A 25,369-nucleotide genomic window follows, 5' to 3' on the forward strand; every position below is an offset into this window, starting at 1 on the left:
CATCTTCAATGGGGAAAAACTGAGCACTTTCCCCCTAAGGTCAGGAACACGACAGGGACGTCCACTCTCACGACTGTTATTCAACATAGTATTGGAAGTCCTAGCCTCAGCAATCAGACAACACAAAGAAATAAAAGGCATCCAAATTGGCAAGGAGGAAGTCAAACTTTCACTCTTCACAGACATGATACTCTCTATATGGAAAATCCAAACGATTCCACAAAAAACTGCTAGAACTGATCCATGAATTCAGCAAAGTGGCATGATATAAAATCAACGCACAGAAATTGGTTGCATTCTTATACACCAACAATGAAGCAACAGAAAGAGAAATCAAGGAATCGACCCCATTTACAATTTGCACCAAAAACCATAAAATATCTACAAATAAACCTAACCAAAGAGGTGAAAAATCTATATACTGAAAACTATAGAAAGCTTATGAAAGAAATTGAAGACACAAAAAAATGGAAAAATATTCCATGCTCATGGATTGGAAGAACAAATATTGTTAAAATGTCAGAACTACCGAAAGCAATCTACATATTCAATGCAGTCCTAATCAAAATTGCACTGGCATTCTTCTCAGAACTAGAACAAACCATCCTAAAATTTGTATGGCACCAGAAAAAGACCCCAAATAGCCAAAGCAATCCTGAAAAAGAAAACCAAAGCTGAAGGCTTCAAGATGTATTACAAAGCTGTAATCATCAAGACAGTATGGTACTGGCACAAAAACAGACACTCAGATCAATGGAACAGAATAGAGAACCCAGAAATGGACCCGCAAACGTATGGCTAACTAATCTTTGACAAAGCATCCAATAGAAAAAAGAAAGTCTCTTCAGCAAATGGTGCTGGGAAAACTGTACAGCAACATGCAGAAAAATGAACCTGGACCACTTTCTTACACCATACACAAAAGTAAACTCAAAATGGATGAAAGACCTAAATGTAAGACAGGAAGCCATCAAAATCCTTGAGGAGAAAGCAGGCAAAAACCTCTTTGACGTTGGCCACAGCAACTTCTTACTCAACACATCTCCAGAGGCAAGGGAAACAAAAGCAAAAATGAACTATTGGGACCTCATCAAGACAAAAAGCTTCTGCATGGCAAAGGAAACAATCAGCAAAACTAAAAGACAACTGACAGAATGGGAGAAGATATAGGCAAGTAACGTATCAGACAAAGGGCTAGTATCCAAAATGTATAAAGAACTTATCAAACTCAACACCCAAAAAAATAATCCTTTGAAATGGGCAAAAGACATGAATAGATATTTTTCTAAAAAAGACATCCAGATGGCGAACAGACCATGAAAAAAATGCTCAACATCACTCATCATCAAGGAAATAGAAATTAAAACCACAATAAGATACCACCTCAGACCAATCAGAATGGCTAAAATTAATAACTCGGGCAACAACAGATGTTGGTGAAGATGCAGAAAAAGAGGATCTCTTTTGCATTGTTGGTGGGAATGCAAACTGGTGCAGCCACTCAGGAAAACAGTGCGGAGCTTCGTCAAAAAACTAAAAGTAGAACTACCCTATGACCCAGCAATTGCACTACTAAGTATTTATGCAAGGGATACAGGTGTGCTGTTTCAAAGGGATACATGCACCCCAATGTTTATAGCAGCAGTACTATCAACAATACCCAAAATATGGAAAGGGCCCAAATGTCCATTGACGGATGAATGGATAAAGAAGATGTGGCGTGTATACACACACATACACACACACACACACACACACACACACACACACACACACACACAATGGAGTATTACTTGGCAACCAAAAAGAATGAAATCTTGCCATTTGCAACTATGTGGATGGAACTAGAGGGTATTATGCTAAGCGAAATTAGAGAAAGACAAATATCATTACAACTTCACTCATATGAGGAATTTAAGATATAAAACAGATGAACATAAAGGAAGGGAAGCAAAATAATATAAACACAAGGAGGGGAACAAAACACAAGGGACTCTTTTTCTTTTTTAACGTTTATTTATTTTTGAGACAGAGAGAGACAGAGCATGAATGGGGGAGGGTCAGAGAGAGGGGGAGACACAGAATCTGAAGCAGGCTCCAGGCTCCGAGCTGTCAGCACAGAGCCCGACGCGGGGCTTGAACTCACGAACCGCGAGATCATGACCTGAGCCGAAGTCGGATGCTTAACCGACTGAGCCACCCAGGCGCCCCCACAAGGGACTCTTTAATACAGAGAACAAACTGAGGGATGCTAGATGGGTCAGGGGTAAGGGGAGGGGCTAAATGGGTAAGGGGCATTAAGGAGGACACTTGTTGGGATGAGCACTGGGTGTTATACATAGAGGATGAATCACTGGAATCTACTCTTGAAATCATTATTGCACTATATGCTAACTAATTTGGATATAAATTTTAAAAATTAATTAAATTATTAAACAAATTATGAGCACAAATAGTTTACTTACGTCATTCCAAGAATTCTAGTATAAAAATCCAGTGACTTTTTAGGATCTTTAACTCGTAGCATGGTCTGCTGAAACAGAAAATCCTAAGGAGAAACAGTGTATATTAAACACATTTGACTTCTGACACTGGTTACCAACATTAATTGTGCTTTCTGTAGCAAGATACAGTCCACCTTTGCAATGTAATGTTTAAGAAGAAAGCATTCTGGGGGCATCTGGGTGGCTCAGTCAGTTAAACATCCAAGTGTCTGATTCTTGACTTCAGTTCAGGTCATGATTTCACAGTTCACGAGTTCAAGCCCTGCATCTGGCTCTGCACTGACAGCATGGATCCTGCTTGGGATTCTCTGTCTCCCTCTCTCTCTGCCCTTCTACCCTTTGCACATGCTCATTTATTCTTTCAAAATAAATAAACATGAAAAAATAAACCAGTCTAAAAACTACTTTATCTTAATAAGTAGATCTTAATGAATGTAATTAAATTCTTCATTCACACCTTATAATCACATATAAGGCAGCTGGCTCTCAAATTACATGCTTCTAGAATATTTGGATTGTTTTTCTAGGCAGGTGCTGCACTCCTAAAGGTCTTGGTTTCAGCAAGCAGCTGGAAAAGAGCAAAGCTGCCCCTGACTTCTAGGTGCTGGCCTGGCACTCACAACCAGGCATTGGGTTTCCCCTGGTGAACAGAATCTCAGAAACTCTTACAAAGTCACTCTGTGACTGCAATGAAGTGAGATCAAAACAAATGCAGCAAAACCAATTCCACTTCATACTCTTATTCAGCACAGATTGAAAGAAGGCACTGTTTCAACTTTGGTGAGGTAGGTAGGATCTATACACAGGTTTTCAAATGATCAAAACTATCTGAAAAAATATTAATTACTACTGTATTCTACTACTACTTAGCTATCTAGTTACCTGCTTTAAAAATGTGCAGAATTTACTTAATTTTAATGATTCAAAAACATTTCTGTGAACAGCAATTACTGTCTTACAATATAATAGAGCAGCTCCTGGTACATTTACTACTACTTGTCCCAGTATTGAGATGGTCCCTGGAATTCCTGTTTTTACTTTACTTTTTTTTTTTTTTAATGTTTATTTATATTTTTGAAAAAGAGAGACAAAGCATGAGCGGGGGAGGGGCAGACAACAAGGGAGATGCAGAATCCCAAGCAGGCTCCAGGCTCTGAGCTGTCAGTAGAGCTGGATGCAGGACTCGAACTCACGGACCATGAGATCATGACTTGAGCCGAAGTCTGACGCTTAACCGACTGAGCCACCCAGGCGCCCTTTACTCTTTTAATGAGCTTTCAGTCCCCTCACTCACCATTAAGCTATGAGCTGTCAATTCTATCAGCAAAACTCTCCTTTCTTGGATACAAGAGAGCTAATTTCCCTGAACTTCTCACCAGCCTAGCCTTTGACCACCTACCCCTCCTGCCATACACACTGGTTGTTACTTTTCTCTCTTACCACATCCTCTATGGTCTATTCTTGGGGAGAGATCCGTGAAATAGTTCATTCAGATCACTCTTCTACTCAAAAACCGTGGGAAGTCTCCCCCATTTCATGAAAGCCAAAGCCCCTCCAGTGGCCCTCTCTGGCTCTGGCAGGCTCTCTCACCTCTGCTCCTGGCCACTCACTCAGCCTGCTGTCTTCGGCAGCTCACTCAGGGCCTCTGCTGGAAGGCTTTCTCCAGAGCCACTTCTAACCTTCTTAACTCTGCTCAAATGTCATCTTCCAAATGAGGCCTCAGCTGACTACTATAACTCTCCACTTAGCCCATTTTTTCATTTTCTTTTTCCATAGCACTCGTTGCCTTTCAATGTGCTATTTACAGTATTTTAAATTTTTTTTTTTCAACGTTTTTTATTTATTTTTGGGACAGAGAGAGACAGAGCATGAACGGGGGAGGGGCAGAGAGAGAGGGAGACACAGAATCGGAAACAGGCTCCAGGCTCCGAGCCATCAGCCCAGAGCCTGACGCGGGGCTCGAACTCACGGACCGCGAGATCGTGACCTGGCTGAAGTCGGACGCTTAACCGACTGCGCCACCCAGGCGCCCCTACAGTATTTTATATTTATCTTTTGTTCTTCTTTCCCCCATAAAATATAAACCCCATAAGGGTAGGGATGCTTGTTTTGTTTGCTTGATGCAACCTCGGGGCAGAATCTGGGAGAGTAGGTACCCAATAAATATTTGGTGAGAACGAGTAAATGAACTTTCAGTAGATGATGTTTCTTTCCAATCAAGCTGCATCCAACATTACTAGCCTTTTCTTCAATGAAAAAAAAAATTGAAATCTAAAATCCTTTTAAAATCTGTTCTGTAATGGCCCAGTTTACCATTGCACCAATGACATTGGTTATATTCATATTTCATCTTTTCAAACTCTTTCTACCAACATTGGTATCGTTAGACTATGATGACTTTATTATTACTTCCGTTGCGTCCATAAACTCTGAGAGAGTTCATGCTCTTTGACCAAGATGTTTCCTTTTTAAAAATCTAAGGAAAACATTACAAATTCTGGCAAAGATTTATGTACAAGGACATTCATCATAACACTTACATAACAACTACATGCCGGACACTGTTCTAAGAGATTCACAAAACTTATATAATCTTCCCAACAACCCTATGAAATATGTATTATTACCATCCCCATTTTGCTGCTGAGAGAGTGTCACAGAAAAAATTCCATCCCAAGCAGTTTTGTTCCAAAGTACTTGCTTTCAACCACCTTGGCTAAACTGTCTCTAACAACAAAGAAACCAATAAATTACGATAAAAGTATAATTGAATATTATGAATACATTTAAAATGCTGCTTTAGAAGTATATTAAATGGCATGGGGACATGCACATGACATAATAAGTTTAAAAGAATACATATATGTATAATTTATTTAATATGCTATTAAGATTAATTACATATTTTTTTCTTAACGTGTATTTATTTTTGAGAGAGAGAGAACATGTGCAAGTAGGGAAGGGACAGAGAGAGAGGGGTACAGAGGATCTGAAGCGGGCTCCATGCTCATAGCAGAGAGCTTGAGGTGGGGCTCAAACCCCAGAATGTGACATCATGACCTGAGTGGAAGTCAGATGCTTAACTGGCTGAGCCACCCAGGTGTCCCAAGATTAATTACATCTTAAAAGTAATGTTAGAAACCTTTAGTTTTATTATTAACATGGTTATGTACTAAAACTATCTAAATACGTACACATAAAAGAATATTAAAATGAACTTTTACAAGTCTATACATAGATAACAATACTGTATTGTATGTTTATTTGAGAGTTGTAAGAAAGATCTTTTTTTTTCTTCTTAGAGAACGTCTTAAAAGCTGTCCGCACATACATATGAAGAAGGTAACTATCTGAAGTGATCAGCACATTAACTAACCTTATTGTGGTAGTCATTTGGCAATATATATGTATATCAAATCACTACAATGTACACCCAAAACTTACACATTGCTATATGTGGATTATTTCTTTTTTTTTTTTTAATTTTTTTTTTTATTTATTTTTGGGACAGAGAGAGGCAGAGCATGAACGGGGGAGGGGCAGAGAGAGAGGGAGACACAGAATCGGAAACAGGCTCCAGGCTCTGAGCCATCAGCCCAGAGCCCGACGCGGGGCTCGAACTCACGGACCACGAGATCGTGACCTGGCTGAAGTCGGACGCTTAACCGACTGCGCCACCCAGGCGCCCCTGATTATTTCAATAAAGCTGGAAAAAATAGTTTAAAAAAGAGGAAAATGGAAAGATATAGCATTTTTCTGAGAAGACTCAATATGATAAACAGATTATTTTCAAAGATGAAATGTAAACTCTAATGCCATTTTTAACATTAAAATAAGCCTATACATACATGGCTGAAAAATTAAAGGTATATTCAATATCAGTGGATTTATTCATAAAAAAAAGAGGCTTATAAATCCTTTGCTATAAAAATGTTATTTGGATGATATAAAAAACAAGCAGGGATTGCTTTTTATAAAATGAGAAAGTTATTCTATGCTAACAGTTTTCTATTTATCACCAACATATTCTGTCAACTCTCTGTACTACTGGTAAACCCTTAAATGATCTTGAGAAAAAGTTCCTTTCCCAAAAAGATCCTAAAAATGACTATTTATTGCTATGGTTCTAAAATATTGTTTAAAATAAATATATCTTGTGTTTTATTTTTTTTTTTTTTTTTTTTTTTTTTTTTTTTTTTCAACGTTTTTTATTTATTTTTGGGACAGAGAGAGACAGAGCATGAACGGGGGAGGGGCAGAGAGAGAGGGAGACACAGAATCAGAAACAGGCTCCAGGCTCCGAGCCATCGGCCCAGAGCCCGACGCGGGGCTCGAACTCACGGACCGCGAGATCGTGACCTGGCTGAAGTCGGACGCTTAACCGACTGCGCCACCCAGGCGCCCCTTGTGTTTTAAAAGGTAGTTCTTACATTCATGTCTTGTCTCATCAGACAATTTTTTGTCTTTCCTTTATCATGTTCTAAATTTTGAACAATGAAAGATGTCTCTTATGCCTAAACTATCTTTGGGTTTTCTGGGATGGCTACTAGGTGACAAAGGTTTGCTTCTTGCCTTATAAAAAGAAAAAGGATATAGGAGCACCTGAGTGGCTCAGTCAGTTGAGCGTCCAACTCTTCATTTCAGCTCAGGTCATGATTCCAGGGTAGTGGGATCAAGCCCTGTGTCAGGTTCTGTGTTGAGCATGGAGCCTGGTTAAGATCCAACCCCTCCACCCCCACCCCATCTGCTTGTGCTCACTCTCTCTAAAATAAAAATTAAAAAATAAGAATATAAATAATCATCAGGCTTTGGATGGGGGGGCACATTGTCCAAATTTCATTAGCTCAAAACTACTTTGAAAAAACTTTAATGGTGCAGTCAAGGATGTTTCTAGTGCACAATCCTGACAAAATTATAAAGGTGAGACATGGATGTGAACCAAAGGGTCAAGGTCCCTTAGAGCATCTCTAAATGGATTTTTGGTGTTAAGATGTGAGACTTAGGTAAATCTTCATTTTTTAACTTAAGGGTGTTTAGCTGCTCCAGCACAATTTGTTGAAAGCCTATCCTTTCTCCATTGGACTGCATTCTCATCTTTGCCAAACATCTATAGAGTATGTTAGTGTGGGTCTACTTCTGTGTTCTCTATTCTGTTCCACTATTCTGTATCTTCTCTGCTAACACTACAGAGTAGTGAGTACTGTAGCTATAGAATAAATCCTAAAATCAGACTTCCACTTCATCCTTTTTAAAATTTGGTTATTCTAGTTTATGTGCCTTCCATATAAATTTTAGAATAATCTTACCTGTATCTAAAAAAAAAGGTTTGTGTTAAACATGTATATCAATTTGTGGAGAAGTGACATCTTTACAATGCTGAGTCTTCCAATGATGAACACAGTATGTTTCTCTCCATTTATTTAAATCTTTATCAGTACTGTTTAATTTTCAACATATAAGGCCTGTATATGTTTGATTTATACCTAAGAAATTTTATTGAGCAATTATATTTTTAATCTTGGTGTTCATGTATTCTCTGCTTAGTATACAGAAACAGAATTGATTTTTGTATGTTTATCTTTTATCCTGCAACCTCAATAAACTCATTTATTAGTCCTAGAAGAGTTTTTTGTAGATTCCTTAGGATTTCCTATGCACAATCATGTCATCTGCAAATAGGGACAGTTTTATTTCTTCATTCCAATCTATATGACTGTTACTTCCTTTTCCTCCCTTACTGCACTAGCCAGAACTTGTAGCACTATGTTGAATAAGAGTGGTGAGAACAGACATCCTTGTCTTGTTCCTCCAAATTAGGGAAAAAGCATCACCATTAAGTATAATGTAAGGTTTTTATATATGGTCTTTATCAAGTTGAAAACTTCCACTTCATTCCTATTTTTTTCTAGAAAAAAAATTAAACATAAATGGTGTTGAATTTTTGTCAAAAGCTTTTTCTGCATCATTTAACATGATCATGTGATTTTTCTTTAGCCTCCTAAGATAGTGGATTACTTTGATTGATTTTTGAATACTAAACCAGGCTTGCATACCTGGAATAAACCCCACTTGGTCATGGGTTTTTTTTTTTATTGCTAGATTATATTTGCTAATATTTTGTCAAGGACTTTTACATCTATATTCATGAGGGATATTAGTCTGTAAATTTCATTTTTTGTACTGCCTTCATCTGATTTTGCTATCAGAGTTATACTAGCTTTAAATGTTTATTTTTTTTTATTTTTTTAAGTTGGCTCCTTGCCTAACGTGGGACTTGAACTCACAACCTTGAGATCAAGACTCACATGCTCTACTGAGTTGGCCAGCTGCCCAGAGTAATACTAGCTTTATAAAATGAATCAGGGGGCTCCTGGGTGGCGCAGTAGGTTAAGCGTCCGACTTCAGCCAGGTCACGATCTCGCGGTGTGTGAGTTCGAGCCCCGCGTCAGGCTCTGGGCTGATGGCTCGGAGCCTGGAGCCTGTTTCCGATTCTGTGTCTCCCTCTCTCTCTGCCCCTCCCCCGTTCATGCTCTGTCTCTCTCTGTCCCAAAAATAAATAAAAAACGTTGAAAAAAAAATTAAAAAAAAAAATTCCACATATAAAAAATAAATAAATAAATAAAAATAAAATGAATCAGGAAGTACTCCCTCCTCTTCAATTTTTTTAAAGGGATAATGGGGGCGCCTGGGTGGCGCAGTCGGTTAAGCGTCCGACTTCAGCCAGGTCACGATCTCGCGGTGTGTGAGTTCGAGCCCCGCGTCAGGCTCTGGGCTGATGGCTCGGAGCCTGGAGCCTGTTTCCGATTCTGTGTCTCCCTCTCTCTGCCCCTCCCCGTTCATGCTCTGTCTCTCTCTGTCCCAAAAATAAATAAAAAACGTTGAAAAAAAATTAAAAAAAAAAATAAAATAAAAAAATAAAGGGATAATGTAGAATTGATGTTAATTTTTCTTTAATATTTGGAAGAATTCTCCAGTGAAATCATCTGGGCCTTGAAATATCTGTTTTAAAAAGTTATTGATTATGAATTCAATTTCCTTGTGTTATAGAGCTATTCAAATTATTTCATATTGAGCAAGTTATGATAGTTTATATTTTCTAGGAACTGGTCCACTTCATGTAAATTCCCAAATTTACATATACAGAGTTGTTTTTAATATTCCCTTATTATCTTTCTGATGTCTGCAGTCTGTAGTGGTATTTCCTATTTAATTTCTTATATTGGTAATTTGTGTCTTCTATTTTGTCAGTCTTGCTACAAGTTTACCAATTCTATTGTGTTTCTTTTTTTCAAAGAATTAGTTTTAATTGTTTCTCTCTAGTCTATTTCTAATTTCAATGATTTCTGCTTTTTATTATTTCCCTCCTTCTGCTTCCTTTGGGTTATTCTGCTCTTTTTCTAGGTTCTTTAGGAAGTAACTTAAGTTATTGATTTGAGACTTTTCTTCTTTTCTAATGTATTCATTTAATAATATAAATTTCCCTCGTAGGACTGTTTTACCTGAGATTCCTTTCTTAATTTCAATCTATTTTAAAAAAATTTTTTCCCTTGAGATCTCCTCTTGATGCATGAATTATAGAAATGTGTTTAGTTTCCAAGTGTTTGGAGATTTCCTGTTGTGTATCTGCTACTGATTTCTAGTTTGATTCAATTGTGGTTGAAAAATGCACTGTGTTGTTTCAATAGTAAATTTGTTAAAGTTGGATTTGGAGCCCATAACATGGTCTGTCTTGGCATATGTTCTGTGGGCATCTGAAAATAAAAGTGTATTCTGCTGTAATTGGGTGGAGTGTTCTTTAAATGTTGATCAGATCTTCTTTGCTGATGGTGTTACAGAGTTTGTCTATATCCTTGTTAATTTTCTGTCTAGTTCTATCAACTGTTGAGAGGAGAATTGAAGTCTCCAACTATAAATGTGGATTTTTCAATTTCTCTCTTCCATCAAAGTTTTTGTTTCAGATATTTTTGCAGTTGTTCTTTAGTGCACACACACATTTAGGACTGCTAGATCTTCTTGGTCAATTGACCCATTTTCATTATATAAATGTACTTCTCGACCTATGGTAATTTTCTTTGCTCTGGAGTTTACTTTATTTGGTATGAATATAGCCATTCCTGCTTTCTTTTGATTAATGGTTCCATAATAATCTTATACTATGCTTTTACTTTTAACTTGCCTCTATTACTATATTTGAAGTGAGTTTCACGCAGACAGCATATATTTGGGGCATGTTTTCATTTTCTTTTATTTCAGTTATACTGAGATATAATTAACATAACATGTTTCTGCCTTTATACAGCACTGTATAAGCTTAAGGCATACACCCTGACTCATGTATGTTGTGAAATGATTACCACAATAAGTTTAATTAATATCCACCACCTCATAGATAGATAAATTGGGGCATGTTTTTAAATCCACTGTGCTAATCTCTAATTGGTGTATTTATACCTAATGTAATTATTGAAATACTAGGGCTTAAGTTAGCTATTTTATTTATTTTTGGTTTGTTTTCCGTTAATTTTTTCCTTGCCTTCCTGTGGGTTACTGGAACATCTTTTTATAACTCCATTTTCATTTATCTATAGCATTTTTTCATGTACTCTTTGTATAGCTTTTTTAGTGGTTGCTCTAGGTTTTCAATTATATATGTTATCACAGTCACTTGGTGTCATCATTTTATCAGTTTGGGTGAAGGCAGAAACCTCATCCCTCTCTACATCCCTTTACTCTCTCCCATTTGTAAAGGGCTTAAAATATTTCCACTGCTGGCGTGGGGAAGAATTTCAGGTTCCCCATGTTTCTGCATTAATACAGCAAGTGGGGAAAGCTTGTTATTGTCTGGTGAGATGAAAGTCCTGGCATCCAACTCAGCCTTCTCGGATACCAGCCTGGCAGGGGGAGGGTGGACATTGCAACCTGTTCAGTGGAAGAACAGACTTCCTACCCAGCCTTTGCGGGCATAGATAAGGATGCGGCCACTGATTTTTCTGTGGTCTAGTTGTAGCAAAGCTGGTATTGTCTAAAAGTTTTCTGCCTTATCAGGAAATACTGCCTATATCCTGGTCCTGTGAATAGAGAGCAGGGGTTTTTGTTTTGTTTTGTTTTGTTTTTGTCTGTACCCATTGACACTTCTGTAGCTCCAAGTTTGGGCTAAATAAGGCAAAAAGAAAACTCAGGAATCTCACCACCATGTTGCTCCTAGGGTCTCAAGGTCCCTAGCTAGTCTGTCTTCTCTCCACCTTTCAGTGTCTTCCTATGTTTATTTCATATAAAATGTCAGAGGCCTTAGGCGAACATAGCAGGAGGAATAGGGAAAAGTATATGCACTCCATGTTCCCAGAAAAAGTCTCCAAACTGATTTTATACAAGTGCCCCTCAACAAGTAGGTATGTCTGGTTACCAAATGTCTCTTTCTAATGATGAAGACACATTTCCCTAGAAATGTTGCTAAAGAGCTTTGTATGATATATTATCAAAATCAAGATCTCCATTGCCTCTATCACCTTCAGTTTTCAGTAAGGAGGAGTTTCAAACTTACATTAGCTAAATTTTCAGAAATTTTAAGATTCTTTTGGCCTAAAGTGTGTGTTTTGGCTTTAATAACAGTTGAGACCAACTCCCTTGGGTGCCCATCAACTCTCTTTCCCAATGAGTTTTCAAAAGTGTTGAGCTTCCGGGTTGGTGAACACATGGAGATTGGGGGAGACAGGTCCCCTGAAGAGGATGTGAGTTCCATGTGCTCTCTCCATACCTCACCCTATGCATCTCTTCCATCTGGCCGTTCCTGAGCTGTATACTTTCAGGATAAGCTGCTGATCCAGTGCAAACTCTTTCCTAGAATTCTGCTTAAATCTATCCAGTGAGGGAGCAGAGAAGATGTCAGCATAGGAGGACGCTGGGCTCACCTCTACCTAAATAACCCAGAAAACCACCAGAAGACTAGCAGAACGGACTCTCTGGAACCAAACATAGACGATAGGCCCACGGAAGAGGGTAGGAAGGGCAGAGAGGTGGTGCATGCTACATGGACTGGCAGGAGGGAGCGGGGCGGTGGAGGGACAGCCCGCCCGGCAAGGCACAGCCCCTGAGTCTGGCTTGCAAAAGCAGAGGGGCCGGATGGAGTGTGTTCTGACAGCCAGCGGGACTTAACATCTGGAATGTTATAAATCAACAGTTCTGCTCTCAGAGAGCAGGGAGGGTGAGAGGGCAGCGGGAGGGAGAGTTGTTGAGCCCCAGAAGACAGAGCTCAGCTGGGGGCTGAGGGGGAGAACAAAGGCGCTGGCCAGCACCATCTCCCTCTCCCACCCCCCAGCCAAAATTCCAAAGGGAACCAGTTCCCATCACCAAACTTGCTTGCCCCATGCAAATACCCAACACTGTGCTTCTGTGGATCCATCCCTCCGATGGGTCTGCCTCCCTCCCAGTGCTGCAGAGCCCCTCCCACAGGGGACCAAGAAGGCAAAGCGAGCTAAGCCTGCCCCTCCCACCTCTGTGCACCTTACAGATCCACCCCGGCTAATACGCCAGATCCCATCGAAGCAGCACCACAAGCCTGGCAGTGTGCAAGTAGCCCAGACAGGGGCCACATCACTCCACAGTGAGTCCTGCCCCTGGGAGAGGGGAAGATAAGGTACACACCAGTCTGACTGTGGCCCCAGTGGTGGGCTGGGGGCAGACATCGGGTCTGACTGCAGCCCCACCCACTAACACAAGTTTCTCCGGACAGCACAGAGGAAGTACCCTGCAGGTTGGAGCTACTGCAGGGACTACCCAAAATGACAAAACAGAAGAATTCTCCTCAAAAGAAACTCCAGGAAGTAGCGACAGCTAATGAATTGATCAAAACCGACTTAAGCAATATAACAGAACAAGAATTTAGAATAATAGTCATAAAATTAATCACTGGGCTTGAAAAAGGCATACAGAACAGCAGAGAATCTATTGCTACAGAGATCAAGGGACTACAAAATAGTCATGAGGAGCTAAAAAATGCTATAAATGAGGTGCAAAATAAAATGGAGGCGGCCATAACACGGATTGAAGAGGCAGAGGAGAGAATAGGTGAATTAGAAGATAAAATTATGGAAAAAGAGGAAGCTGAGAAAAAGATAAAAAAAATCCAGGAGTATGAGGGGAGAATTAGAGAACAAAGTGATGCAATCAAACGGAACAATATCCATATCATAGGAATTCCAGAAGACAAAGAGAGAGAAAGGGACTCAAGGTGTACTTGAACAAATCATAGCTGAGAACGTCCCTGATCTGGGGAAGGAAAAAGGCATGGAAATCCAAGAGGCACACAGAATTCCCTTCAGACGTAACTTGAATCAATCTTCTGCACGACATATCATAGTAAAACTGGCAAAATACAAGGATAAAGAGAAAATTCTGAAAGCAGCTAGGGATAAACAGGCTCTAACTTACAAAGGTAGACCCATAAGAGTAGTGGCAGACCTATCTACTGAAACTTGGCAGGCCAGAAAGGAATGGCAGGAAACCTTCAATGTGATGAACAGAAAAAAATATGCAGCTGAGAATCCTTTATCCAGCAAGTCTGTCACTCAGAATAGAAGGAGATAAAGGTCTTCCCAAACAAACAAAAACTGAAGGAATTCATCACTACTAAACCAGCCCTGCAAGAGATCCTAAGGGGGATTCTGTGAGTGAAATGTTGCAAGGACCACAAAGTACCAGAGACATCACTACAAGCATGAAACCCACAGACATCACAATAACTCTAAACTCATATCTTTCAATAACACTGAATGTAAATGGACTAAATGCTCCAACCAAAAGACAAAGGGTATCAGAATGGATAAAAAAACAAGACCCATCTATTTGCTGTCTACAAGAGACTCATTTTAGACATGAGGACACCTTCAGTTGAAAGTGAGGGGATGGAGAACTATCATGCTACTGGAAGTCCAAAGAAAGCTTGAGTAGCCATACTTATATCAGACAAACTAGACTTTAAATTAAAGGCTGCAATAAGAGATGAAGAAGGGCATTATATAATAACTATAGGGTCCATCAGGAAGCTCTTCCATCAGGAAGAGCTAACAATTAAAAATGTCTATGCGCTGAATGCGGGAGCCCCCAAATATATAAAACAATTAATCACAAACATAAGCAATCTTATTGATAAGAATGTGGTAATTGCAGGGGACTTTAATAGGCCACTTACAACAATGGATAGATCATCTAGACACAGGATCAATAAAGAAACAAGGGCCGTGAATGATACATTAGATCAGATGGACTTGACAGATATTTTTAGAACTCTGCATCCCAAAGCAACAGAATATACTGTCTTCTTGATTGCACATGGAACATTCTCCAAGACAGATCACATACTGTGTCACAAAACAGCCCTTAATAACTATAAAAGAATTGAGATCATACCATGCACACTTTCAGACCACAATGCTATGAAACTTGAAATCAACCACAGGAAAAAGTCTGGAAAATCTCCAAAAACATGGAGATTAAAGAACACCCTACTAAAAAATGAGTATGTCAACCAGGCAATTAGCGAAGAAATTAAAAAATATATGGAAACAAATGAAAGTGAAAATACAACAATCCAAATGCTTTGGGATGCAGTGAAAGCAGTCCTGAAAGGAAAATACACTGCAATCCAGGCCTATTTCAAGAAGCAAGAAAAATCCCAAATACAAAATCTAACAGCACACCTAAAGGAAATAGAAGCAGAACAGCAAAAGCACCCCAAACCCAGCAGAAGAAGAGAAATAATAAAGATCAGAGCAGAAATAAACAATATAGAATCTAAAAAAAAGTTAGTGCGGATCAATGAAACCAAGAGTTGGTTTTTTGAAAAAATAAAATTGATAAACCTCTAGCCAGGCTTCTCAAAAATAAAAGGGAGATGACCCAAATAGATAAAATCATGAATGAAAATGGAATTATTACAACCAATCCGTCAGAAATACAAGCAATTATCAGGGAATACTAATGAAAAATTATGTGCCAACAGACTGGACAACCTGGAAGAAATGGACAAATTCCTAAGCACCTACACACTTCCAAAACTCAAACAGGAAGAAATAGAAAACTTGAACAGACCCATAACCAGCGAAGAAATTGAATCAGTTATCAAAAATCTCCCAACAAATAAGAGTCCAGGACCAGATGGCTTCCCTGGGGAATTCTACCAGACATTTAAAGCAGAGATAATACCTATCCTTCTCAAGCTGTTCCAAAAAATAGAAAGGGAAGGAAAACTTCCAGACTCATTCTATGAAGCCAGCATTACTTTGATTCCTAAACCAGACAGAGAACCAGCAAAAAAAGAGAACTACAGGCCAATATCCCTAATGAATATGGATGCAAAAATTCTCAATAAGATACTAGCAAATCGAATTCAACAGCGTATAAAAAGAATTATTCACCATGATCAAGTGGAATTCATTTCTGGGCTAGAAGGCCAGAATTCGCAAATCAAACAATGTGATACATCATATTAATAAAAGAAAAGAAAAGAACCATATGATCCTGTCAATCGATGCAGAAAAAGTGTTTGACAAAATTCAGCATTCTTTCTTTTTTTTTTTTTTTTCAACTTTTTTTTTTTTTTTTTTTTTTTTTTTTTGGGACAGAGAGAGACAGAGCATGAACGGGGAAGGGGCAGAGAGAGAGGGAGACACAGAATCGGAAACAGGCTCCAGGCTCTGAGCCATCAGCCCAGAGCCTGACGCGGGGCTCGAACTCACGGACCGCGAGATCGTGACCTGGCTGAAGTCGGACGCTTAACCGACTGCGCCACCCAGGCGCCCCAGCATTCTTTCTTAATACAAGCCCTTGAGAAAGTCGAGATAGAAGGAACATACTTAAACATCATAAAAGCCATATGTGAAAAGCCCACAGCTAATATCATCCTCAATGGGGAAAAACTGAGAACTTTCCCCCTGAGATCAGGAACACGACAGGGATGTCCACTCTCACTGCTGTTGTTTAACATAGTGTTGGACGTTCTAGCATCATCAATCAGACAACAAAAGGAAATCAAAGGCATCAAAATGGCAAAGATGAAGTCAAGCTTTCACTTTTTGCAGATGACATGGTATTATACATGGAAAACCCGATAAACTCTCTGCTAAAACTGATACATGAAGTCACAGGATACAAAATTAATGTACAGAAATCAGTTGCATTCATATACACTAATAATGAAGCAACAGAAAGACAAATAAAGAAACTGATCCCATTCACAATTGCACCAAGAATCATAAAATACCTAGGAATAAACCTAACCAAAGATGTAAAAGATCTATATGCTGAAAACTATAGAAAGCTTATGAAGGAAATTGAAGAAGATATAAAGAAATAGAAAAACATTCCATGCTCATGGATTGGAAGAATAAATATTGTTAAAATGTCATTACTACCAAAGCTATCTATACATTCAATGCAATCCCAATAAAAACTGTACCAGTATTCTTCTCGAAGCTAGAACAAGCAATCCTAAAATTTGTATGGAGCCACAAAAGACCCCAAATAGCCAAAGTAATATTGAAGAAGAAGACCAAAGCGGGAGGTATCACAATCCCAGACTTTAGCCTCTACTACAAAGCTGTGATCATCAAGATAGCATGGTATTGGCACAAAAAGAGACACACAGACCAATGGGATAGAATAGAAACCCCAGAATTGGACCCACAAAAGTATGGCCAACTAATCTTTGACAAAGCAGGAAAGAATATCCAATGGAAAAAAGTCTCTTTTAACAAATGTTGCTGGGAGAACTGGACAGCAACATGCAGAAGAATGAAACTAGACCACTTTCATACACCATTTACAAAAATAAACTCAATATGGATAAAGGACCTGCATGTGAGACAGGAAACCATCAAAACCCTAGAGAAGAAAGCAGGAAAAAACCTCTCTGACCTCAGCCGCAGCAATTTCTTACTTGACACATCTCCAAAAGCAAGGGAATTAAAAGCAAAAATGAACTATTGGGACCTCATCAAGATAAAAAGCTTCTGCACTGCAAAGCAAACAATCAACAAAACTAAAAGGCAACCAACGGAATGGGAAAAGATTTTTGCAAATGACATATCGGACAAAGGGCTAGTAACCAAAATCTATAAAGAACTCACCCATCTCCACACCCGAAAAACAAATAATCCAGTGAAGAAATGGGCAGAAAACATGAATAGACACTTCTCTAAAGAAGACATCCAGATGGCCAACAGGCACATGAAAAGATGCTCAACATCACTCCTCATCAAGGAAATACAAATCAAAACCACACTGAGATATCATGAACAAATCAGGAGACTATAGATGCTGGAGAGGATGTGGAGAAACGGGAACCCTCTTGCACTGATGGTGGGAATGCAAACTGGTGCAGCCACTCTGGAAAACAGTGTGGAGGTTCCTCAAAAAATGAAAAATAGAACTACCCTATGACCCAGCAAGAGCACTGCTAGGAATTTACCCAAAGGATACAGGAGTGCTGATGCATAGGGGCACTTGAACCCCAATGTTTATAGCGGCACTTTCAACAATAGCCAAATTATGGAAAGAGCCTAAATGTCCATCAACTGATGAATGGATAAAGAAATTATGGTTTATATACACAATGGAATACTACTTGGCAATGAGAAAGAATGCAATATGGCCTTTTGTAGCAACGTGGATGGAACTGGAGAGTGTTATGATAAGTGAAATAAGTCATACAGAGAAAGATACCATATGTTTTCATTCTTATATGGATCCTGAGAAACTTAACAGAAGACCATGGGGGAGGGGAAGGGGAAAAAAAAAAGTTAGAGAGGGAAGGAGGCAAACCATAAGAGACCCTTAAAAACTGAGAATAAACTGAGGGTTGATGGGGGGTGGGAGGGAGGGGAAAGTGGGCGATGGGCATTGAGGAGGGCATCTGTTGGGATGAGCATGGGGTGTTGTATGGAAACCAATTTGACAATAAATTTCATATTAAAAAAAATAATAAATCTATCCAGTGATGTCCTAAAAAACAAACAAACAAAGTGCTGCATCACTCCCAGCAAGGAGTCTTCTTAAGGCTCAAATAGACAGACTCCACAGGGCTTGGACAGACTCCACAGCCCTCAGGACAACCACAGGCTGAAAGGGTTTGTCAGAAAAACACAGCTTGACAACAGAGCAGTGTTAGGTGTTCCTTTTCAGCAGGAGTACCTCAAGATGTCCAGCAGCTCAGGCACAGGGAGAAGATCTGCACTGGTAGGAGCCAGAATCACCCTGGTGTAGAAGCCCTATGTGTACCACAAGCACCAGTGTCTCCAGTAAAAATCCCATGGGCACAGCTTCCAGAATTTCCCCAAGGGACAGTTACAAGAGACCAAAGCCATGACTTCTTATTAGATATTGATAATTCTCCCTCTCCAAATGCAATTTACCAATCAGCTTATCTTTTATCATAAGCAATATCGCTAAGTAACAAACATATTTTTAATGGTTTCTTGGGAGACAGCTAGAGTTAACCAAATTCACATTCTCATCAAAGGGTTAAGGGCTGATATGCTTCTAGGTATCATGTCTCCTATAAAACAAAAACGGATCAAGTTTTGGTCTTTCCTGACTTCTTAAAACTACAGTTGCCTTGAGTGAAAGACCCTTTTGGAAATACAAGCATATCTGAGGGGAACAAAATTGTCTTCTATTAACAGCTGGAGAACATGGTTGATGCACAGGATGGTTTGATATGGTTTTTTTCTTCACTATCTTCCTCCTTCTAGAGTTATTTGCCTGACTCAACCTATGTCAGAATGTGATAAATTGTTCCTGAAAATAATTCAGCAACTCCCTTTACATTTATTCTGTCTTATCTAAATTGGTTTCATGTGGTTCTTTCCTTCCCACTCTATAAGTCAACAGCCAAAGACATACTTCAAGTGTACTCACCCTACAGATAAGAGAGACAGAAATAGATAGGAGACACAAAGGAATTTTTTTTTTTAATTTAAAATTTACCTGTGAAATTTGTAAATACCCCTGCCAGACTACTCTTACAACAAATAAAAGAAACAGGAAAATCCCAGAAGCCCTCAGGACCACCAGGACTTTAAAGTCTCATGCAAGGGACAGAAAAAACACACAAGTGTCAGAGAAATAATTCTTCACAAGCAATATGGCTCAAATGCTGGCTCCACCCCCATTACTTTGAGTAAATCGTTACTTTTCTTGAACCTCAGTTTTCACATCTTTAGAATGGGGATAATTATAGTTCTCTGCTTGTAGGGCTGAGTTGGAAAGTATATGGGATAGTGCACGTTAGTGTTTAGCATAGGGCCTCTAGAATCCCTTGTCAGCCCAAGCCAGAGACCTGAAGTCTTCCTAGATTTCTCCCTCTCCACTTCTCTGTAATCCATTCCAAGTGTCCTATCAACCTGACTGATTAAACGCCTCTGAAATCTTTCTCCTTGTCTTTATTTTTTTTTTTTAATGTTTATTCATCTTTTGAGACAGAGAGAGACAGAGCCTGAACAGGAGAGGGTCAGAGAGAGAGGGAGACACAGAATCTGAAACAGGTTCCAGGCTCCGAGCTGTCAGCACAGAGCCCGACACGGGGCTTGAACTCACGGACCGTGAGATCATGACCTGGGCCGAAGTCGGACACTCAACCGACTGAGCCACCCAGGTGCCCCTCTCCTTGTCTTTATAAATGAGCACCACCTTCCTCATGTCCTCACTACTTCCTCCCTGAATGTCTGTCATAGCCTCCCTGGTCTCTGCTCCTTGCAGTTTTCCCCAGATGCAATCCACTGACTTTCCCATAAAGCACCAGAGTGATCTTTCTATAGTGAAAACCCAATTGTGTCACTTCTGGGTTTAAAATAATTCCTTCAGTGGTGCTTCACAGCTTTTAGGAGAAAGTCCCCAAAACAAGCACATATTGGTTATTGCATACTTCTCTAACTTCATCATTTGTCAGCATTCCCCTAAACTGGTCATTTCAAACATTTCTGGTAAACCCTTATCAGTTAAAAAAGAGAGCATCAGCCCCAATAAATATGTATTTATTTTAATTATATACATTTACAAATATACTAATAAAACATATATATTATAGGGGCGCCTGGATGGCTCAGTATGCTAGGCATCCGACTTTGGCTCAGGTCATGATCTTGCAGTTCATGGGTTTGAGCCCCGCATAGCGCTCTGTGCCTGGAGTCTGTTTCAAATTCTGTGTCTCCCTCTCTCTCTGCCCCTCCCCAGCTCATGCTCTGTCTCTGTCTGTCTCCCAAAAATGAACAGATGTTAAAAAAAATACACACACACACACACACACACACACACACACATATATATTATAAAATATATTTACCAAATAGAAATCCTTACATGGTGAGAAATCTTTATAGGGGCAGTGAGTGCTCATATTTTCTTTGGACATCCTGATGATTGTCCTGTGTACCTTCCCCTCAACTCCCATTGCCTATAACTTAGTCTCATATTACCTGTAGATTCCTGCATCAGTTCTCAGAAGTTATTGTGCTTTTTATATTTGTATGATTCTCTCTGCCTAGATTCTCTCTGCCTACAATGTATGATTCTCTCTGCCTAGAACAGTCTTTCATCCATCTGGCCACTGTCCTTCCTTCCTCCTCTCCATTCTCTCTTCCACCTACCCCTGCACCAATTCTATCAGCTTAAGTGTCGCCAAGACTCAGAGTTTTCCCTGACCCGATCACCCCCCACTCAGATGGGACAGGACTCCAAATTATTATATTAAAGGACACTGAGAGAGTAAAAAGAATTAATTTCAGGAGATTATCACTTAGGGGAAAAAAAAAGTATTTGGCCTTATGAAGACAGTTGGCCAATAAGACTACCCAGGATGTGGGACAGCTATACATTCCTTGACCTGCCTTTATGACAAAGGTGCAAATGATCAACAGGGAAGTTGACTTTCTACCACCGCTACCCTATACTTTCCAAACCAGGCCCTCATCATTTATTTCACCTTCTGGAAGAACCTTTTAGGTGTCCTCGTCCCCTTCAGGCCTGGATCCCTCCAATCAATTCTACAAAAATGCTGTGAAACCCTGAATGGTTCCCTACTACCTATATAAAATCCAACTTCCTTAGATGTGACATTCAAAAGCTCTCTCCATGATCTGGCTCCAACCTACCATTCTAGCCTTCTCCACCACTGCTCCACTGCTTAGATAACCTGAACTTCAACCAAAAACATGTAACTCACCTCTCCAGAACATGACTTCACTGCATCATTTTGCCATCTCACCACATTTTTGCTCATATATTTCCTTCACCTAGAATGCCTCCTCCCATATAACTCTGTCTCCCAGGTGATTCTGGACCCCCATCCACCTTTCAAGACATAGACTCACCCCACCTTCCACTTGATGCACTCCCTGATCCCCACAGTTGAAACACAACTTGAATTATATCACTTTTCATAGAGAACATTAATACATTTTATCTTCCTAGCAGCTCTCTTTATGTTGTTTTTACAAACTCAGCTCAAGTGCCCTGCTAAGATCACTGCAGCCAATGACAGAACTGGGGGTTCAGATGTAGGTCTTTGGACTTCAAATACCCCATATATATACCATACTACAGATGCTACCTTCAAAAATTTCTACCTCTGTGCTCCAAAGGTGGTTTATAATTCCAATAGCACATTTATCTCAGCTCCATCTTATATTGGAGTTGGTGTCTGTTTGATTGAGACCTCATCTGGTTCAGCCCAGTATCCCCCATACATACTATGTTTTTATATATAGCAATGTGTGTGTGTGTGTGTGTGTGTGTGTGTGTGTGTGTGTGTTTATATATATAAATAAAATCAGCAATCAGACTGAATCTAATTTAGGTCTTTTACTTTCCTTCATGTCAACTTCCAAAATTACTGCTGAAGTCAGTACTCCAGAAGCAGAACAGGGTGTTGGTTGGGAGCATGAGCTCCTCTCTGGGCAAGTTACTGAAGTTACTCAATACCTCTATCCTGGAGTCTTCTCATTTATAAAATGGAGATAATAATTATGCCTTCTTCGTAGAGTTGTTATGAGGATTAAATTAAGTAATGTACTTCAAACAACAACCCAGGGCCTGGCACACTCAAGCTGTTATTACCTATCCATTTTATGTCCCCTACATGGTACCTCAAGGGCCAAAAATTACTGATTTCAAGAAGTAATTACTCCAAACAACCAAGAGAATTTTCAATTATATGTAGTGTAAATTAAGAATGCAATGGGCACCTGGGTGGCTCAGTCGGTTAGGCATTGGACTCTTGATTTTGGTTCAGGTCATGATCTCACAGTTCGTGAGTTTGGCCCCACTTCGGGCTCTCTCTTCCCTCTTGGAATTCTCTCTCTCTCTCTCTCTCTCTCTCCCTGTCTCTCTCTCAAAAATAAACTGTAAATAAAAACGCAAGAAAATGTATTTAATACATTTTATAAAAGTCTCTGAAATATTTTTTTAAATAGCCCAGCACATAAAATCTCCAGTTATCTAGGAAATTAATTTATACTGAATGACTCAGTTTATATTTTGTGAAATAACTAGGTATTACTATTAGAGGATATACAAGTGAAATGAGTGTGAAAGGAAATTTCTTTCTTTTCCTCCCTCCCTCTCTCTTCTGTCCCAATATTTCTCAGTGACTACCATTTTGCCTAAGCTAAGGACCAGGTGCCAAAGGCTTTAGCAATGAGAGAGGTGTCTGACTCTTCACCCTGAAGGTAAAGAGCAAGCAGGGAGCAAACTCAGTTCCTCTTTGAGGTCTGCATAAAGCACGTGTTCAATCTTCAAGGAATTTAGAAATTCCCCCATCTAATTTAAAAAAATACAAAGTCGTTTACTGACACCGACAAGTACACCAGAATAACCCCCACTCCCCGCCGCAAGCGGCAGTTGTGTCAAATCCTGGCAGCATGGAGGCACCACACCTGAGTGAGTTACACTGACTGGGTAGAGACATGTTAAGCAAGCTGGAGGGAGGCAACAAGTCATTCCTCTTACTGGGTCTCGGCTGCAATGAAAGGATCGGTGAAAGAATTTCTAAGATTCCCTTTGGATCTAAGCTCCACGATTCTGTCACCTTTCTTGGGGGCCACCATGCACAGGGAGGGCAGAAGTGTGACTGTGAGCAACCATAAAAACCAAGCAAAAGCGAAATTCTGGGCGCGGTTAAACTCGGAGATCAGATTAGTTTGGAGGAGTTAAGCCAGCAGCCAGAGCAGGCTGGGAGGGGCCAGCGTGGATAAGGACCTTCGAACCTGGACTGGGAGTTCTGAAGCTCCTCTTATCCGCCATAGCTACTGGCCCGGGGAACACGCACACGCACGGATAAGGGATCTGACCCTGGCTTGGCCGTGGCTTCCAGTTACCGTCCCCAAATAAACAAGTTAATACAAGAAGGGTCGCAGTCTCTGAGGAAATGGATCCTCTCACGCATCCCCTATTGGACACCACTAACCATTTACCCAGCCCATTCTGGTCCCCCCTAGGCAGCCAGAGCTGCGGTGGCGACGGTCGGATGGGGTTCGAATCCAGCCGGAGCCCGGCCTGGCTGTGCCGGGGACGTGCGCCCTCCCGGGGCCCGAGCTACGGCCTGCGGGGCCGCGACTTGGGAGAAGTAGGTTCTGCGCCCACCTTGGTGCTGGGGTCCGGGTCGGAGCAGCAACCGAGGGCAGCCTCGTCGGTAAGGCCGCTGGACACGGGCTGCGGTTCTGCCATGGCCGCACTGCCGTATTACTGACGACCGTCTGAGAATGCAGCAACCAGCCACAATCCTCCCGGCCTCTCCTAGGGACGGCGCCGCGGGGAGGGCGGCCGCTGACTTCCAGCCAATCGCTGCGCGTACAGCAAGTTGACTCTCTGCAGATTGGGTCCCAGTAAGTCAGCGCCTCCAGCCACACGACTCTGTGCCTCAAGACTACAACTCCCAAGGTGCCTTGCACTTGAAGAGGGTGGCTGGCTGAGGAAACACAAAATCCCTGCGGGCCGGGAAGAGTGGTTTTCTGGGTATTGCTTCCTGACCTGATTTTTTTTTTTTTTTTTTTTTTCCCTGCTTAATTGTTAAAGTTCAGGAAGCACCCAGACCTCAGGGATGCAACTTGGTAGAAAATTGAAACCTGATGAAAAGAGAATTGGGAGCTATCCTTTTTAAATTATAAGGATCCAAAAGTATTTTCTCAGTTTAAGCAGTACAGAATAATTGAAACAACCCTGACTTAGTAAAAAAAAAAAATCTAGACTCAAGTTTTGGTTCCACTATTTATTCGCTATAGAAGCTTGAATAATTACTGGCCCCCCTCTGAGCTTCCTTGCAGGATTTTGGTGAGGTTCAAATGAGGTTTAAGTCACAGTTTCACTACTTACGATTTAAATGTCCACAACTTGCGGTGTGTGTTTACATTAATTTTGCTAAGGCACATATTTTAATTGTGTTCACTGGAAGACTTAGTTATCACTGTTCTTTGATAACTGGCACATAGTATATGCTTAGTACATATTTCCTGTGGTTAAAAGACTAAGTGATCATAATTGGTGTAAACATAATTTAGAAAAGGGCCTGGTGCAGGGAGCCTGGATGGCTCAGTAGGTTAAGCGTCCAACTTCAGCTCAGGTAATGCTCTCACAGTCCATGAGTTCAAGACCTGGGTCTGTCTCTGTACTGACACCTCAGAGACTGGACCCTGCTTTGGTTCTGTGTCTCCCTCTCTCTCTGCTCCTCCCTCACTCACACTCTGCCTGTCTCTCAAAAATAAATAAACATAAAAATAAAAAAATAAAATAAAAAGAAAAGGGCCTTATGTTAGTAAATTAATGAGGAATGAGATTTGACAAAGGGTTTTTAAATGAATAGGAGGGTCTATTGTAAATTA

At 40.2% G+C, this 25,369-nt stretch overlaps 1 protein-coding gene across 1 annotated transcript in view; it reads right to left on the reverse strand.

The window, feature by feature from the left end:
* The window catches only part of GLO1 (glyoxalase I), a 37,918-nt gene extending 13,613 nt beyond the window's left edge, over window positions 1–24,305 (reverse strand). The window contains exons 1-2 of the mRNA XM_058733801.1: window positions 24,135–24,305; window positions 2,466–2,548 (exon numbers count right to left, since the gene is read on the reverse strand). Coding sequence (XP_058589784.1) covers window positions 2,466–2,548; window positions 24,135–24,218 — 167 coding nt within the window. The 5' untranslated portion in view covers window positions 24,219–24,305. The remainder of the gene's footprint in view (window positions 1–2,465; window positions 2,549–24,134) is intronic.
* Between the last annotated feature and the right edge of the window lie 1,064 nt (window positions 24,306–25,369).

Source organism: Neofelis nebulosa, chromosome 6, assembly GCF_028018385.1.
Source record: "Neofelis nebulosa isolate mNeoNeb1 chromosome 6, mNeoNeb1.pri, whole genome shotgun sequence".
Classification (NCBI taxonomy): Eukaryota; Metazoa; Chordata; class Mammalia; order Carnivora; family Felidae; genus Neofelis; species Neofelis nebulosa.